Raw genomic sequence first — 17,800 nt, 5'->3', positions numbered from 1 at the left:
CTTGTCCAGGTCTGATTCTGCCATCACCAGCTGTGTGACCTTGGGCAAGTGACTTAACCTCTCTGAGCCTCAGGTTCCTTGTTAGTGAAGTGGCACGTAAACCTTTAAAGAAGATTTAAAGCACCAAGCCTACCAGAGTGTACACACAGAATAATTGCTGCTGTGACCATGCCAGTCACACAGCTGTGACGTGGAGCCCAGAGTTCTACCCACAGAACCCTCTCAAAGTGGGAGAGCTTGACTTCCCAGTAACTCCATATAGCAATAGTTGAAAGGATGTTTTCTTTAAGCCTTTCCTAAAGTGGCCCAGAGAGGTGAAGCAACTTACCCAAAGTCACACAGCTCCTAGTTGTCAAAGGGTGGACTAGAGCCCAGGTCTCTCTCCCTTAATCCAGTGTTCCCGGAACTTCCCTGGGTTTCCGCCCATGAGACTCCCCGCAGGGAAGCCTGACCATCTCCCCAGCTCTACACTCCCTCAGGTGCCCCCTTCACACTCACATGGTGCTTGGTCACAGGCCTTTGTCATGCTGCCTGCCACTGTTTATTTTGTGACCTCTGTTTACTGCCCTCCCCACTGCCCCAGAGAGTGGGCTCCACAAAGGCAGAGGCCGCCCCTGGTGTCTGACATCGTGCCTGTCAGTGTGCAGAGGCCGTGCCCCTGTGCTGCATGGTGAGTGATGGTGAACGTTCCCTCCAGGACTGCAGGCTGCTCCCTGTGGGCACTCGCTGGCTGTGGGGTGAGGCTGGCCAGGACTACTCTGCTCGCCAACTGGACAGGCTCTGAGCCCAGAAACAACTGGTCCTCCCAGGGAGCATGGAGCCTTGGAGAAAACAGCCAGGGCCAGGTGTAGCTCACTGAGGCAGGCTGCAGACACAGGCTGCCTGGTGGCCCCCATCCAGGGACCTCCACGGGGCTGGGGGTAGAGGGGATGAAGGGCCATGCTCTATTTCTTGAATTCTAGCATATTTATGGTTTCAAACATTGGCACCCGTTTATGAGGCCAGTCAGTCCTGCTCACACAGAGCCCAAGTTTCTTTCAGGCACATCCCCAGTGTGCTATTCTTGTTCTGTTTTTGTTTTTTGAGACAGGATCTTGCTGTGTCACCTAGGTCAGACTGCAGTGGTGTGATCACAGTTCACTGCAGCCTCCATCTCCCGGACTCAAGTATTCCTCTCACCTCAGCCTCCTGAATAGTTGGGACTACAGGCATGCACCACTGCAGCAGGCTAAGTGTTTGTTTGTTTGTGTTTTTGGTAGAGATAGGGTTTTGCCATGTTGCCCAGGCTGGTCTCAAATTCCTGGGCTTAAGCAATCTTCCCATCTCAGCCTCCCAAAGCCTGAGATTACAGTCGTGAGCCACCACACCTGGCCTCCAATGTGACGTTCTTGCCCTTCTCCAGTTTGTAAGCGTGCCCTGTAGACATATCTGTGTGTCTGTCCACCTCTGTTCCTAGCTCTCCCCTTTGTCTCATCTGCCTTCTTTCTGTAGGGTCTCATCCCTCAATTCAGAGAATGTGCCTTATGGAGAAATAACACTTATTTTTAACCGCTGTCGTCTTGATGCCTGAATAAACCCACCGGGGTTCTGTAGCTACAATGGGACTTGTCTCTCTGGTTTCCCACAGCTCAGGTCTACAGTTGATGCAATAAGAGGCCAGGTGCACCTGGCAGAGACTAATGTTGTTTTCCCCACATCCACAGTTCTGAGTTCTTGTTCATTCAGTCAAGAGAACACGTGGCCCCATAAAAAGGTACTGAACTTCTCATCTCAGCGCCACCCCTGCAGCTTTATAACTTGGGGTAAGTCATCCACCCTGTGCCACCATTTTCTCACCTGCAGAGTGGACATGATAGTGACACCTGCCCCTCTGGGTTGTGCTGAGGGTTAAGTGTAACACTCCTGGGACCAAGCACATAGCAAGACTCAAGAAAATTCATGTTCATAAATATTCTTATCATTATTATCATTCCTTTAAAAATATTATTCTCTTTTAAATATCTCTTATCTCTATCTGCAGCAGGAGGTGTGCCCCGGGAGGAGGCATGCATCTTTCTGCTGAGGCCCCTACGGCTCTGGTTAAAGTCAAGGCCATGCCCCAGCAACAGGCATGAAGTGCTTTTCCATTGTGTGTCTGGATGCCTGACAGCGCTGCCTTCTCTACCTCGCGGCGGCTCCATTTCCACTGATGTCTGCCTCTCAAGGGTATCTGGGACTCACCGCACCCAGAGGCCCTGTGCCCCAGCTCCTGTCCCCACGAAAAGGAGGGAATGCGAACATCTCCACCTACCATGTGCTTTTCCTGCCTCAGGGCTGTGTCCAAATGCAGCAGGTCTTTTAAGTGAAGGCTGTAGATACATAGGTCGATGTCTACGCTGCAAAATAAAATGAGAATCGGAAAAGACTTTCAGGGTATCAGAAATGATGAGTAAGGATATTGGCGTGTCCCTCATCAGTACAAGCCACAGCACACCCTGCCTCAGACTCTCATTCTGCAGCACACTGAGGTCCTTACACTTACTCCAGGTTTATAAGAAGGGATCTAATGAGCTGTTTGAAACCCACTAATGGCCAGAAGAGAACAGCTGGTGTCAGAGACATAGCTGCCTGGGACTTCCAAGAGAAAACCAAAGGAGAGAGGGAAGGGAGATAAATAAAAATGACATTTCCTCCTTTGAGTATTTTCTTAAAAAAATTTTATTTACTTATCTTTTCAGAAACAGGGGTTTGCTCTGTCTCCCAGGCTGGAGTGCAGCGGTACAATCACAGCTCACTGCAGCCTCCACCTCCTGGGCTCAAGCAATCCTCCCTCCTCAGCCTCCCGAGTAGCCAGGACTACAGGCGTGTGCCACCATACCCCACTGATTTTTGTATTTTATTTTAGAGAGAGGGTCTCACTATGTTGCCTAGGCTGGTCTTGAACTCCCGAGCTCAAGCAATCCACCCACCTTGGCCTCCCAAATGTTGGGATTACAGGCGTGAGCCATGGTGCCCAACCTCAAGCATTTTCATGTCTATCATCACATGTCATCTTTCCTCAGTGCCTTAGCGGAGACATTCTCATGCCCATTTTACAGATGCAGAAACTGACTCAGGGAAGAGAGAATCAGAGAAATCAAGTGACCATCAGAGGGTCAGCGGGGGCAGATACACGGCAGAGTGTAACAGTCTTTGACCTTTTTTCCCTTTAGGCAAATGCATTTTAAATGATGACTCTCCCACCCAAACCATCTCAAATCCTCTAAGTCCAAATGCTGAAAGAAAGCCATTCTAAGCCAGGCCTGGCCAATCCAAGAAGGCCCCTCTTTAATGAGGTCCCTTCTGCCTGGGCCACCTTCAGGCTCAAGGCGCTGAGCCCAGTCTTTTTGCAGCAGCCCTGAGCAGAGGCTGTGCCCTGGCTCATCCCACCCCTCGGATTCACGGAATTGTGGAGCAGAGAGAGGCCTGAGGCCTGGTGTGTGAACCTGCCAGCCTGAGTTTCTCAAGCCCCTACCATGTGCAGAGCCCTGTTCTGGGCTGGATCAAACCTGGCTCCATCACTAACCGCTGTGTGACCAGCAAGTTACGCAGCCTCTCTGCGTTTCCCTTTATTCTTTGTGAACTGGGGGAAATGACAGTACGAACTTCACAGGGGTATTAAGAGAAATTCATTCGTTCACTGATTAATATTTATTGATTGCTGAAACTGTCCCAGGCTCCCCCTCACTGGGCAAAATCCTCATGAGATCATTAATCCCTGTAAAGTGATTAGCACTCTGCCCACTTAATCAACTTCACCAGCAGCTAAGGGCACGCCAGTGATTAAATGAGGCGTCCTTGTCGTCCTTCCCCGGGGATCAGGCCTGACTCCATGACCCCAGTGTTGGGCAACACAGCACAAATGCATCTGGGGCTCGGACAGTGACGCTGGGTCACTGTGTGTCCCTGGCAGAGTCACTGAACCTCTCCAGGCCTCGGTTTCCTGCTCTGACAATGATGTGACTCCCTGGCCCACTCCAAGAGGACCGGAAGCCTCATCCTCCATCACCCCTTCTCCTTACCTCTCACAAGCCAGCACCTCGGGGAAGGCGTTCACCCGGAGGAAGGTGCGGCTGAGAAACCTGTCATCGCTGGTGGCCGAGTGGACGCTGGATGAGGAGCTGCAGTCGTCCTTCTCACCCTGGCTCAGGCTCCCCAGGCTGCTGGAAGGGGAGGCCTCTACCGGCTGGTGCGGCAAAACAGCCTGCTTTAAGTTTTCATGCAGAGACGGGTTGGAGGAGCCATCGGCCAGAGGCTGGGGTAGCAGTAGGAAAGTCGCACTCATTCCATGTGATGCCTCGGGGATTTGATCTAGTATTCATAATTCTACCAGTGACTCATGCTACCTGCTCACAGGAAGGCCTGGCTGGAGGAGACTGGCCAGGGTGCCAGCAGACACCACAGAGCTTCCATCCCAGGTTCTGCCACACCCACATCCCAAAGGCCCGAATCACAGTTCACTTGTCCTCATGAGGCCAGCCCCTCTGCACCAGGCTCCTTCCCCTAAACTGCCAACCTGGATCTGTGCCCCGGACACCTAGCTGCACCCTCCTCCCAGCTGCCAACTCTGACCTCCTCCACAGCCAGCGCTTGCCCTGACCCAGTTCTCTCGCTGCTGTCCGACCCCCTGGCCTACTCCCTCCATGAATCCTGCCAACCACCTGTCCTTCGCCTGCACAGAGCAGGAGTCACCCTCCTGCCCCCTGCCCAACAACAGGCTCCACGCTCCTAATCAAGAAGCTGGAGCACCATGCACACCAGGCCCACAGGAGGTCACAGCCTGGGGCCTGGCACAGCTACAGGGCCCAGCAAATGTCAGCCTCCACCTCTGGCGGCCCAAGCCACACTGAAGTGGCTCTGGCTTAGACGCTCCTGGTCACTTCATAATTCTGGACCTTTCCAGACTTTGGTCTCCCTGCCTGAAACACCCCCCATTTGTTGTTTGCTGGGTGGAAGTGTCCCTCCCTCCAGGTATGGATTTCGGACACCACATTGGCTGCACAGGTCCCTGGGCGTCTGCCTCTTGCCTATTTCATCACGTAGTGTCCTGCATTCTCAGTGTATTCTGATCCACCCAGGCAGTGAGGGCCTCCAGGGTGGGGCTGACGCTCTGCTGACCACGGCGTGATCCCCAGGGCCCATGCAGGGCCTACCCAGAGGATGGAGAAATGCCCTTTATCCACCCACCCGTCCCACCCTTCAACCACTTGAAGAACATGGTCCCCAATGTGGGTTCCAGGGGACAGTTCCATGAGCCAGTTACTGCTCACCACAAAGGTTCCATGGAAAAATTAGTTCGGGAAAGCCTGTGTTAAACAAGGTAACATATTCCTTTGGTGCAGGAATTCTCAGAACCTTCAACAGGCTTTGGCTGTCTTCAAAAGCAAATAATAATTGAAAGATCCTAACATGTTCTGAGTGCTTAGATATTGTGTGCTGTTCTGAGCTCTTATGTATGTTATCCTGTGTAACACACAAAACAACTGGGCAAGGCAGGAGCACCAACATCCCCATTTCACAGATAAAGAGACTGAGGCAGGAGAAGTCAGGAAGCACCACACAGTGAACGGCTGAGATGGGGTTAGGACTGAGTCGCTGTGACTCCAGAGCTCGTCATCCTGACCACCAAGAAGGCAAGCCACATTTTCCCAAACTTATTTCACTAGGAAACTTTTCTGCACAAAGCACCTCCCAGGCTGAGGGCTCCTGGAAGCACCATGGAAGGTGGAACCATAGCCAGGTGTTGGGGTCTGACTCAGGCTCTGCCACTTCCTGTCACATGACCTCAGGTCACTAGCCACTCTGGGCCTCAGTTTCCTTATGTGTAAAGTGGAGACAATATTATTTACCTGATAGGCATAACACCAAGTTGAACTGCCTAATGCATGACAAATACTTAGCACGACACTGGCCCTGTGCACGTAAGTGTTCAGTAAGTGCCAGTTGCTGGCATTAGTCCAGAGCTCTGTGAATGAGGATTAGCACTCAGATCTGAGTCGGTATCAGTGTTTGTATTAGTGTTAAAAAGGCAGAGAGGGAGCTGTCCTACTGTGTTGTCACCTCGTGTCCCTGGGGATACGAGGAACCATGAAACTTCTCTACCATGGTTACCATGGGCATGTCCTGCTCCTGATAACACTGCTGTAAGACAGATTAACCCTAAGTTTTGCTCCATTACAAAGCCTCAAAACTATCCCTATTAAAACAACTTGCCATAAAACCCTCAAACAGGACCAAACGTCGCACAGTTAATCCCCCCACTTTCCTCCCAATCTCTGGCACATGACGGAAGTAACTGGCTTTCTACGACGGAGCTCAGGACTCTCACCCGGAACTTCTGATTGATGGGGTAGATGACTTTGGCCTTCAGGGCGAATGCTGTGATATTGCTGTTGGAAGGCGGCTCACATTCCTGGGAGGGAAAGACACAAACGGCGTGGGAAACTTTCTGTAAAATGAAGGGTAAGTTGTCAAGTTTTTCCAAAATGCCACATCCCATTTGTAATAGCAGCCTCAGAAAGGGACGATGATAGGTATACTTAGATTCATGTTAGCTCTTCTTTGCCAGAAGGAAAATGAATGGGTGAGTGGACAAACAGATGGATGGATAGATGGATAGATGGGTGAATGAATGGGTGGGTGGGCTGATGGATAGATGGGTGGATGGATGGATAGGTAGACAGAAGAATAGATGGGTGGTTGGATGGAAGGATGGACAGACAGATGGATCAGTGAATGAAAAGGTAGAGAGATAGATGGGTGGATAAAAAAATAGATGGGTATATGGACAGATGGATGAACAGACAAATGCTATCAAAAGAGAATGGCACAATGTTCATTTAATTACAATTCTTCAGCTTTGGAAGAAATAAAGATTTGAATAACTTGAGAATAATTAACAAGAGAGTCTCCTAAGGATTAGAAAAAGCAAACACACAAAATAATTTTAGCATTGCCAGGGTTAGTATAAGCACATGCAGCCATATTCACACAAGAGTTGGGATTAGACCCTTAAACAAAAGGAAGTGGTTGGGCAAGTCTTCTAACTTCTCTTAACTTCAGTCTTCCCAGATAGTAAACCAGCAGAGTATCTGCCCTTGGGGACCATGTACACGAAGCACCCTGCTGAGTCACTAGAATAGAGAAACAATTCATCAGTGGGCCGCTATGCATAGTGGCACAAAAACCACTGTCAAATGCTGCTCAGGAATCACCTCTCCTGACTCATTAATAAGAAGCTGGATGGACTTATCCATGGCCTGCCCTATATCCCCACATCCTCTGCATCTCTCTCCTGTTGGATCATCCCCATCCCAGCCCTGCACTTTGTAAAGTCAGTGCTGAATCAATGCTTTGGAAACAACCAGATAGTGAATGAAGATAAGCAGACAGGCAAGCCTGGAGCCTGGCACTGCAGACTGTGAGAAATCTCTCCTGGGCAATTCTGAACACACCGATGGAAGAAAACTGCATCTGCATCAATTCCAGTGCTTCTCAACCACGTCTTGAAGAGTGAGCTCCATCACCAATGACTGATTTTCAATCACAAAGTTCACCTTGGAATAAGACACCCTACTGTGGGAAACACAGAAGGATTGATCACTTGCTCCTAATTTGGGGTGTTGACACAGCCTCCACTGAGCCAGAACTGTGACCTAGATATATCTCCAGGAAGAGCTGCACCGTGATGCCCTGTGGGCAAGCTCCTGTTCTTGTCATTTCTCTGTACCTTACAACTCACAAAAAGACTTGGGTGACAAGAATGGGGGAAGACCCGTCATTATACCTTATACAAAATTAATTCAAGATGGATCAAAGACTTAAATGTAAAACCCAAAACTATAAAAACCCTACAAGAAAATCTAGGTGATATCATTCAGGACACAGGCACAGGCAAAGATTTCATGACAAAAGCACCAAAAGCAATCAGAACAAAAGCAAAAACTGACAAATGCAATCGAATTAAAGAGCTTCTGCACAGCAAAAGAAACTATCATCAGAGTGAAAGACAATCTACAGAAGTGGAGAACATTTTTGCAATCTATCCATCTGACAAGGGTCTAATATCCAGAGTCTACAAGGAACTTAAACAAATTCACAAGAATAAAACAACCCCACTACAATGTGGGCGAAGAACATGAACAGACACTTCTGAAAAGAAAACATTCATGTGGCCAAACAACAAACATATGAAAAAAAGCTCAACATGGCTGATCATTAGAGAAATATAAATCCAAACCACAATGAGATACCATCTCATGCCAGTCAGAATGGCGATTATTAAAAAGTCAAAAAACAACAGATGCTGGTGAGGCTGCAGAAAAAAGGAAAACTTTTACACTGTTGGTGGGAGTGTAAATTAGTTCAACCATTGTGGAAGACAGTATGGCGATTCCTCAAAGACCTAGAAGCAGAAATGCCATTTGTCCCAGCAATCCCATTACCGGGTAACTACCCAAAAGAATAGAAATCATTCTACGATAAAGATACATGCACACGTATGTTCATTGCAGCACTATTCACAATAGCAAAGACATGGAATCAACCCAAAAGCCCATCCATGACAGACTGGGTAAAGAAAATGTGGTACATATACACTATGGAATACTATGCAGTCATGAAAAGGAACAAGATCATGTCCTTTGCAGGGGCATAGATGGAGCTGGAAGCCATTATCCTCAGCAAACTAACACAGGAACAGAAAACCAAACACCACACGTTCTCACTTCTAAGTAGAAGCTGGACAGTGAGAACACATAGACACACCGGGTTAGGGGAACAACACACACTGGAGCCTGTGAGGGGGTGAGGAGAGGGAGATGATCAGGGAGAATAGCTAGTGCATGCTGGGCTTAACACCTAGGTGATGGGATGATCTGTGCAGCAAACCACCATGGCACACGTTTACCTGTGTAACAAACATGTACATCCTGTACACGTCCCCCAGAACTTAAAATAAAAGTTGAAGGGAAGGTTTTAAGAAGTAAAAAAAAAAAAAAAAAACTAACAGGGAAGACCACCAACATATGCTACCTCCCTAAGCTTCCAAGGACCCTGCCACAGAGGTCACTGTCTCCATTTCCAGACAGAGAAAATGAGTCACAGAGAGGTGAAGCCACATGCCCAAGGCCACTCAGCTAATCATCGCTAGAACCAGGATCTGAATTCAGCTTTGCTGGCCCCAGGTCCGCCCTCTTTAGCCGATGCCAAGCTGGCTCTGTCAACATGATGCGAATAAGAGCAAAAGTAAGTGCCATGAAGTTTAAAAGGAAGTGGGGGTTCGTAGAGAAGGTCCCTGGGCTTGGCTTCACCGTGTTCAGGAACCTACATCAGATACTGAAGCACCGTACACTTCCACATCCCAGGTCCCCACATCCAACCGACCACCAATCAATCCCATCAACTTAACCTCCTAAATCTCTCTGTAATCCATGGCCCTGGCCTATGCCTCCAGCATATTTACCCTGAAGATCTGCAATCACTTCCTAACCAGCTCCTCATCCATGTATTGAGGGTCTACTGTGTCCAGCCACCTTATGCATGTTTGCCCATTTAATTATCACACATGAGTCAGCTTGGGAAGGTGGGGACTATTATTATCACGCCTACCTTATGGTGCTGCGAACTGAGGATCAGAGGTTAACACCTTCCAATTCATTCTCCACGTGGGAATCAAATGATCTTTTTTTTTTTTTTTTTGAGACTCTGTCGCCCAGGCTGCAGTGCAGTGGCACAATCTGGGCTCACTGCAACCTCCACCTCCCAGGTTCACGCCATTCTCCTGCCTCAGCCTTCCAAATAGCCGGGACTACAGGTGCCCACCACCACGCCTGGCTAATTTTTTGTATTTTAGTACAGACAGAGTTTCATCATGTTAGCCAGGATGGTTTCAATCTCCTGACCTCGTGATCCGCCGGCCTCGGCCTCTCAAAGTGCTGGGATCACAGGCGTGAGCCACCGCGCCCGGCCTGAATGATCTTTTTAAGCATGAATTTCCATCGATGCACCTCTTAAAACCCTTCCTGGCCTCCCTCTGACCTAAGGGTACAGAGCCTGGCCTGCTCTCAATCCCCTGCATTCTGGCCCACTTTCTGCTTGAAGTTTTGTCAGTGAACAAGGAATGGCAGGAAGATGGAAAAGGCTGAACTCAGGACTAATTTGCAGGGTCCACTGCAAAATGAAAATGAGGATTCTTATGTAATAATGATTAAGAATTTCAAGACAGTGACAGCAGAGTCCACCAGCCAAGAGGGGGCCTATCTGAACGTTGTCCCTGTGACCTCACAGGTCACACCCAGGACAGCAGCCCTGCCTGACTATCCAAGGGAGACACATTTGCTCAACGGAAAGATACAAAAGCAAAAGGGCCCTGTGCATTTTTAAACTTCCTACAAACGGGAGAAAAGAAAGGACAAAGAAAAGGGTGACCATGAGAGAAAAGCAAAATCCCGGCTTCCCAGTTTACCTTCAAGAGGGGAATACAAAACAAAAACCTAATTATGAAAAGGAAAGGGCCAGGTGCAGTGGCTCACACCTGTAATCCCAGCACTTTGGGAGGCCAAGGCAGGCAGATCATGAGATCAGGAGTTCAAGACCAGCCTGACCAACATGGTGAAACCCCGTCTCTACTAAAAATACAAAAATTAGCTGGGTGTGGTGGCAGGTGCCTGTAATCCCAGGTACTCCGGAGGCTGAGGCAGGAGAATCGCTTGAATCCGTGAGGCGGAGGTTGCAGGGAGCTGAGATCGCATCACTGTACTCCACCCTGGGCAACAGAGTGAGATTTCGCCTCAAAAAAAAAAAGAAGGAAAGGATGTTGGTGCAGGGCCCACCTGAGACCTGTAGGCGCAGCACCTGGGGATGGAGGAGTCGGGAAATGGGCATCAGAAACACATCCTGGCTGGCAGGAAGGCTCCACCTGATCTGTCTACCTGCAGACTGCAACCCCTGCAGGGCCAGCCCAAGGACGGTCATGGTCTTTGCCAGGGGATGCAAGGATGCAGGAGCATGTGACACCCCAAATCAGGGAAGGAGCAGGCTCTGCTACCTGAACAGGAGCCACCGCCTTTAGTTTTTAAAACCGCTCCTCATTAAGGTCAGGTGTCCTCCAAATTCCAAGAGTCTCCCCAGCCAAAGCAATACAATTATTTAGAAAATTGGTTGCAGCGAAATCGACAAGGTAAAACTTCCTCAGCTAGAGCAATGCAATTATTCAGCAAATTGGTTAAAGTATAATTGCAGGAAAGGAGAAGCCATTTCCGTCACCAATATAAAGGGGTTCTTTTCAGAGAATGCATAAATGCATCCATAAAGGCTCTACCCACTCTTCCTCCCTCCACAGCAAAGGAATGGGATGGAGAGACGGAGCTGTGGAATAGCATGCCTCAGAGCCTTCTGGAATTTTCTGTTTGTTTTCGGCTGAGATGAGTTGTTCATTAAACAGAGGTCATCCAAGGCGTGGCAGGAACCATAAGGCCCTGGTTTTCTGTGCACTGGAGGACAAGAAAGTTATAGCTCGACCCACTGGGCCAAAGCAGCCCTGACCACATATTTTGACAAGCTCAGTCTGCAGAAAGCAAGAGCATTCTGACAAGCCGGTCACTGGAACAAGCAGATCTTTCACTTAACCCTTGGTAATTATTAGCTTGATAACAGGCATCTGCTAGGTGTAGCTGACTAGTGAACAAGTAAGACATTACTAGGCAGAAAAAAATAACCTTACAGCAGGGTAGAAAGACTTAGGCCCCCCTGCAAACACTGATTGAGCACCTATTCTGTGGCAGGAACGTTCACACGCAGTAACTCAGCCCTGGGTGACTCGGGGATGGCAGGGGGAGCACCATCACTGCTGTCATTTTAAATGAGAAACCTGAGGCTCAGACAGGTTGTGCTTCCTGCCCAACATCACACAGCAAACATGTGGCAGAGCTGGGACTGGGTTCCAGGATTCTAGGTCCCAAGGCCAGCACTGTTTTCATCACATTCAAGGACACCGTATGTGTGAGCAGCGTTGTTTGTTTAACAGCTTTGAGATTTAATTCACATACCCTGCAGTTCATTCACGTAAAGTATAATATTTCACAGTTTTCAGTATCTTCAGATATGTGCAGCCATCACTATAGTCAACTTTATCTATTTATTTATATTGAGACAGAGTCTCGCTCTGTCACTTAAGCTGGAGTGAAGTGGCACAATCTTGGCTCACAGCAACCTCTGCCTCCTGGGTTCAAGCAATTCTCCTGCCTCAGCCTCCCAAGTAGCTAGGACTACAGGCACACACCACCACGCCCAGCTGATTTTTGTGTTTTTAGTAGAGATGGGGTTTCACCATGTTGGCCAGGCTGGTCTCGAACTCTTGACCTTAAGTGTCTGCCCGCCTCAGCCTCCCAAAGTGCTGGGATTACAGGCGTGAGCCACCATGCCCAGTCTATAGTCAACTTAAAACATGCTCATGGCATCAAAGAGAAACCCGGTCCTCTTTTGCTGTCACCCCATCCCTCCCCTTCCCCAGCCCCCGGAAACCACTAATCTACTTTTGTCTGTATAAATCTTCCTGTTCTAGACATTTCACAGGAATGGAATCCTATAACATGTGGTGCTTTGTGAGTGGCGTCTTTCATTTAGCATGTTTGCCAGGTTCATCCAGATTGTAGCATGGATCGGCCCCTCATTTTATTTTATGGCCAAATAACCTTCCAATGTCTGCATATATCACATTTTATTTTTCCAGTTTTTCCATTTGGGTTGTTTCCACATTTTGGCTATTGTGAATAGTGTTGCTTTGAACATCTGTGTACAAGTTTTTGGGTGGACATCTGTTTTCACATCTGTCGGCAGATTCTAGTAGTGTGAGAGGGTGGGATGGGGCAGAGCAGTAGAGAGAGATGAGTGGAAGAGAGACACAGAGACAGGGAGACGCCGTGTACCTGCAGCTCACATACTGCCACAAAGACACATACAGAAAGACCCACAGAGACACGTGAGTGACGGGCTGGGACACACACAGACACACGTGGAGAGGCAAGACACAGTATCAGAGGCAGCACAGGGCACATCCAAATAGGGACTCAATCAGTGTTTGTAGGTTCTAAAGTCTTTCTACCCTGCTGTAAAGTTAACTCATATTTTCCTGCCTAGTAATGTCTTACCTGTTCACTATTCAGTTACACCTAGCAGATACCCATTATCAAGCTAATAATTACCAAGGGTAAAGTTAAAGATCTGCTTGTTCCAGACTCATCTCCTGCAAGCTATGTCCTGGGAAAGCAGCAGAGGCTTGCCTGCCCATCTCTCCCCTGCTCCACGTTGGCCAAGGGCAGGGCAGTGCCCCCCTCCATAGGATCCTGCTAGCCAGGGAGGGAGATGCAGGGCTGATGCAAAAACTGATTGTTCAGAGTAATTAGAAGCTGAGCCCTACTGACTTTGGACCTTTGGGGAAAATCATTTTTAAATCTCCAGCCCACTTTCATTCTGTGGTAAGCTGAGGCTGCGGAACAGGATGGAACAGGTTGGAAAGGGGCAGAGGCTAGGAGTCGGGTGTGCAGACGTAGCACTCCTGAGCAGGGGCCTGGCAAACCCAAGGACAAATATCAGCTTGGCTACTCTCCAGCTGTGGGACTCAGGAGAGTAGCCTACCTCTGAGCCTTGGCTTCCTCATCTGGAAAACGGGAATGTAACTCAGATCAGCCTCACGTGGCTGCTGAGAGAAGGGCACGAGATCACTCACGTGAGTGTTGGCATCACTCACAGGTGAAAGGTGTAAAACTGCCCGGCATGAGTAGATGCTAAAAAATAACGCTAGTTCAATATCTCCCCTTATTCCAGAAGACGAAGCCTGCGGTACTTTCTAGGAGACAAAGAGGTGACTAGAAATGTCACATCCTCTCAACCCACGGGGCTCACCCAGAAAGCGATGTTCTGTGGATAGAGTAAGGGTTTCAGGAAGGCAGGAACAAAGAGAATTTTTTTAACATCTCTTACAGAGGCCCAGCACTCCTACTCCTAGAGATTTAATTAAAGGAAGTAAAATGAAATGAAAATAAACAAACGCGGCCGGGCGCGGTGGCTCAAGCCTGTAATCCCAGCACTTTGGGAGGCCGAGACGGGTGGATCACGAGGTCAGGAGATCGAGACCATCCTGGCTAACACCGTGAAACCCCGTCTCTACTAAAAATACAAAAAACTAGCCGGGCGAGGTGGCGGGCGCCTGTAGTCCCAGCTACTCCGGAGGCTGAGGCAGGAGAATAGCGGGAACCCGGGAGGCAGAGCTTGCAGTGAGCTGAGATCCGGCCACTGCACTCCAGACTGGGCGATAGAGCGAGACTCCGTCTCAAAAAAAAAAAAAAAAAAAAAAAAAGAAAATAAACAAACGCATACACCAACATTCATAGTCGGCTTATTCATCACAGACAAATTCTAAAAACAGCCCAGTCCACCAATGAAACACCCACCAAATGGAGAGCAATCAACAAAGCGTGGCACATCCACACAGTTGACTGCCACTGAGCAATAAAAATGGGGGAATTGATATACGCAATGAAAGGGAAACATCTCAAGGCATTCTGCGGAGGAAACACAGGCACGGAACAGCACAATTCCATTTGCATAAGGTTCTAGAACCACAGAACCAACCAATGGAAATCCCACGCATGGGTGCCTCTGGAAGTGTGTAGGGGTGGGGAGTGACCAGAAAAGGGCACTAGAGGACTTGCTGGGTCCTCTAGTGGGATGAAAACACTCTCAGTGGGGGTATTGGTTCTAAGGGATATGCAGTTCTCACAACTCATCAAACTGTAAAACCTAAAGTCTGCGCATTTGATTGTATGTAAATTATGCCTCAAAAAAGCAGCCCATTGGGAAACTGTATCTGTCAGAGGCTTGTCTACATGACACCTGGCTGCCAGGGGGACACCCCACCTCCCACATGTGCCTCCACAAACAAACGCCAACACCAAGCTTACATCAACAGCTTCCTTGTCCTTTGACATCTGCGCTTCTCTCTTCCTCCTCCTCGATGGGGAGCCAGTTTCCAAGGGGGTCTGCGCATTAGACTCCAAATTCTTGAGCAGATTTTGAGTGTCGTCTTTCTAAAACCCAAAGGTCAGGAGTTGGGGGTGGACAGAAACACAACACTGAGGTCAGTTGGCCTAGTTTCCACCAAGACTTTTGCCAGTCAACTCCCCCAGTCCAGCGGCCATTTCTGCCCGCCTCTGTGCTTCTCAAGCTTGGTCCTGTGTGTGTAATGCCTCCCACCCTACGTGGGGTCTGCTACACGTCCTTCAAGACTGAACAGGTCACCTTCCTGAGAAGTCCCCCTAGGCCTCCAGGATGCCCCCATTTCAGAGCACCTTCAGGACATGAGCCAAGATGCAGAGCAAAGCTTGTTCCATTTTTCTTCTAGGTTGGGACCCCCAGTGGACTGGGAGCTCCTTGGATTTAACAACTAAGCACGGGAAATGGCACATGCATATTAATGTTCCTGTTGATTTTGATCACTCCATTGAATGGTTTTCAAGAAAATATGTTAGGTGACCTTAAATTATAGAGTAGTTCCTATTCTGAACTACAATGAGTGCTCATTATTTATGGATTCTGTATTTGCCAATTCCTGTACTTGCTAAAATTCATTTATAACTCCCAAACCAATGCTCATGGTGCTTTTACAGTTATTCACAGATACACGCAGAGGATGAACAATCTGAGTTGCCCAGCATGCATGTGCTCAGTTGAGATGGAACAAGGTAGCACTCTGCCTTCTTGTCTCTGCTCTCATGCTGTAAACAAACATTCTTTTCATACTCTAGTAGCACAGTTTTTGCATTCCTGTGCTTTTTCTTGGTGACTTTACTGTTTAAAATAACCACCAAACACAGTGCAGAAGTGCTATCTAGTCTCCCAAAACACAAGAAAACTATGACATGCCCTCTGGAGAAATGGGTGTGTTACACAAGCTTCATTCAGGTATGAGTTACAGTGCTGATGTCTGTGAGTCCAATGTTAATAAATTAAAAGTATCTATCAAATAAGATATCTTTAAACTGAAACATACATAGAACTATGCTACATATTGACTGGTTAATGGAAATGTTGTGACCAGAAGCTTGTAGGAACCTAACCCTGTTTCTCTCCTAGGAACAATGGTTCGGTGTTCACTAACGCTGTGTTCTCAGTGAGTTTATAGAACGTAACTACCACAAATAAGGAGAATAGATGATATTTAAAATTCCGTTATCCTGGATATTTCTCAACTTCTTTAATCATTAGCTGCTCATGAATATAATATTTGAAGTAAAGAAATATCACCAGTTTGTCACTGAGTTAATCAGCTACTATTATTGAGCATCTGCTTTGTGTCAAGCCTTGTTCTAGGTACTGGGAACAGAGTAATGAACAAAATACACAGCCTCGGCTTTTGTGGCATTGATATTGCAGTGAGAGAAGAAAGATGCAAGCAAATAAACGAAAAAATACATAGTAATTCAGGGACAGTCATGTTCTAGATTAACAGTGGAGGGTGGGGGAATGAAGGATGATGGGAGACAAAGTCTCTTGGACAAAGTGGCATTTGAGAAGGAACTTAAAAGAAGTGAGGTCATCAGTCATTGAGATACCTGAGGGAGGAGTGTTCTAGAGAGAGAGAACAGCAAGTGCAAAGGCCTTGAGGCAGGCCCATGTTGGGCATAGAGAGAAACCTGTGTAGATGCAGCAGTCTGGGGTGAGTCTTAGGGTAGATCATGAGGCCAGAGATTTGGGAGGTTGTTTACCAAGCATGGTTGGCCAGTATAAGTGTCCTGCAAAGAAGAACCCAGTCAGATAGTCCTACAGTAAAGACATCGACGAAAAAAAATACCTATCCCACAGAAGGAGCACCAGCATCACTTGAAAATGTCCAGAGGGTCACCAGCCATTTGAGGACAGACTCTAACATGAAAGATAAAATCCAAAACAAACAAAAGGGAAAAGCAAGCAGGGAACACACTACGCAAGGCGGAGAGAAAAAAAAAAAACACACCTTAAATAAACAACTAAAATATTATCAGAGAGATCAGAGAAGGTATTCCATTCATAAAATAAGAACAGGATAGAACATTCTCAGAACAAAGAAAAGACTCTTGAAAATTGAAAATACGAAAAACTCAATACAAGTATAAAGCTGAGAAACGTCTTTCTGACGGTAACGTAAAAAAGACAAAGAGGGCCGGGCGCGGTGGCTCAAGCCTGTAATCCCAGCACTCTGGGAGGCCGAGACGGGTGGATCACGAGGTCAGGAGATCGAGACCATCCTGGCTAACACGGTGAAACCCCGTCTCTACTAAAAGCTACAAAAACCTAGCCGGGCGAGGTGGCGGGCGCCTGTAGTCCCAGCTACTCGGGAGGCTGAGGCAGGAGAATGGCGTAAACCTGGGAGGCAGAGCTTGCAGTGTGCTGAGATCTGGCCACTGCACTCCAGTTTGGGTGACAGAGCGAGACTCCGTCTCAAAAAAAAAAAAAAAAAAAAAAAGACAAAGAGATGGGAAGTGAGAGAGAAAGACTAAGATTGGAAGCCCAATTCAACCTAAAAAAATGATAGGGTTCTTGGAAGAAGAGAACATACAAAAGGAAAAGAATCATCAAATAAATCAAGAAAATGATTCTCTATCAAAAGGACGTTCCAAATGCCTGGCACCGTGGATGACAAATGACTTTCACCAAGACCATCCTGGTGCAATTTTATTTATTAGGAGCAAAGGTAAAGGTTCTTTAAAATTCTACAGAGGAACAAAAGGAAAAGAGGTTTCACGTA

The 17,800-nt window shown here is 47.8% G+C and overlaps 1 protein-coding gene across 3 annotated transcripts in view; it reads right to left on the bottom strand.

Annotated features, from left to right (window-relative positions):
• EVC (EvC ciliary complex subunit 1) overlaps nt 1-17,800 on the bottom strand; it is a 91,014-nt gene that overhangs the window by 70,897 nt on the left and 2,317 nt on the right. For all 3 annotated transcript variants that reach the window (XM_023206892.2, XM_023206891.1, XM_023206890.1), the window contains exons 2-5: nt 14,979-15,104; nt 6,347-6,430; nt 4,041-4,273; nt 2,291-2,375 (exon numbers count right to left, since the gene is read on the bottom strand). In XM_023206892.2, coding sequence (XP_023062660.1) covers nt 2,291-2,375; nt 4,041-4,273; nt 6,347-6,430; nt 14,979-15,104 — 528 coding nt within the window. The remainder of the gene's footprint in view (nt 1-2,290; nt 2,376-4,040; nt 4,274-6,346; nt 6,431-14,978; nt 15,105-17,800) is intronic.

This window comes from Piliocolobus tephrosceles, chromosome 3 (genome assembly GCF_002776525.5).
Source record: "Piliocolobus tephrosceles isolate RC106 chromosome 3, ASM277652v3, whole genome shotgun sequence".
In the NCBI taxonomy this organism is placed as follows: Eukaryota; Metazoa; Chordata; class Mammalia; order Primates; family Cercopithecidae; genus Piliocolobus; species Piliocolobus tephrosceles.
This window is presented reverse-complemented; position numbering and strand designations above follow the sequence as displayed.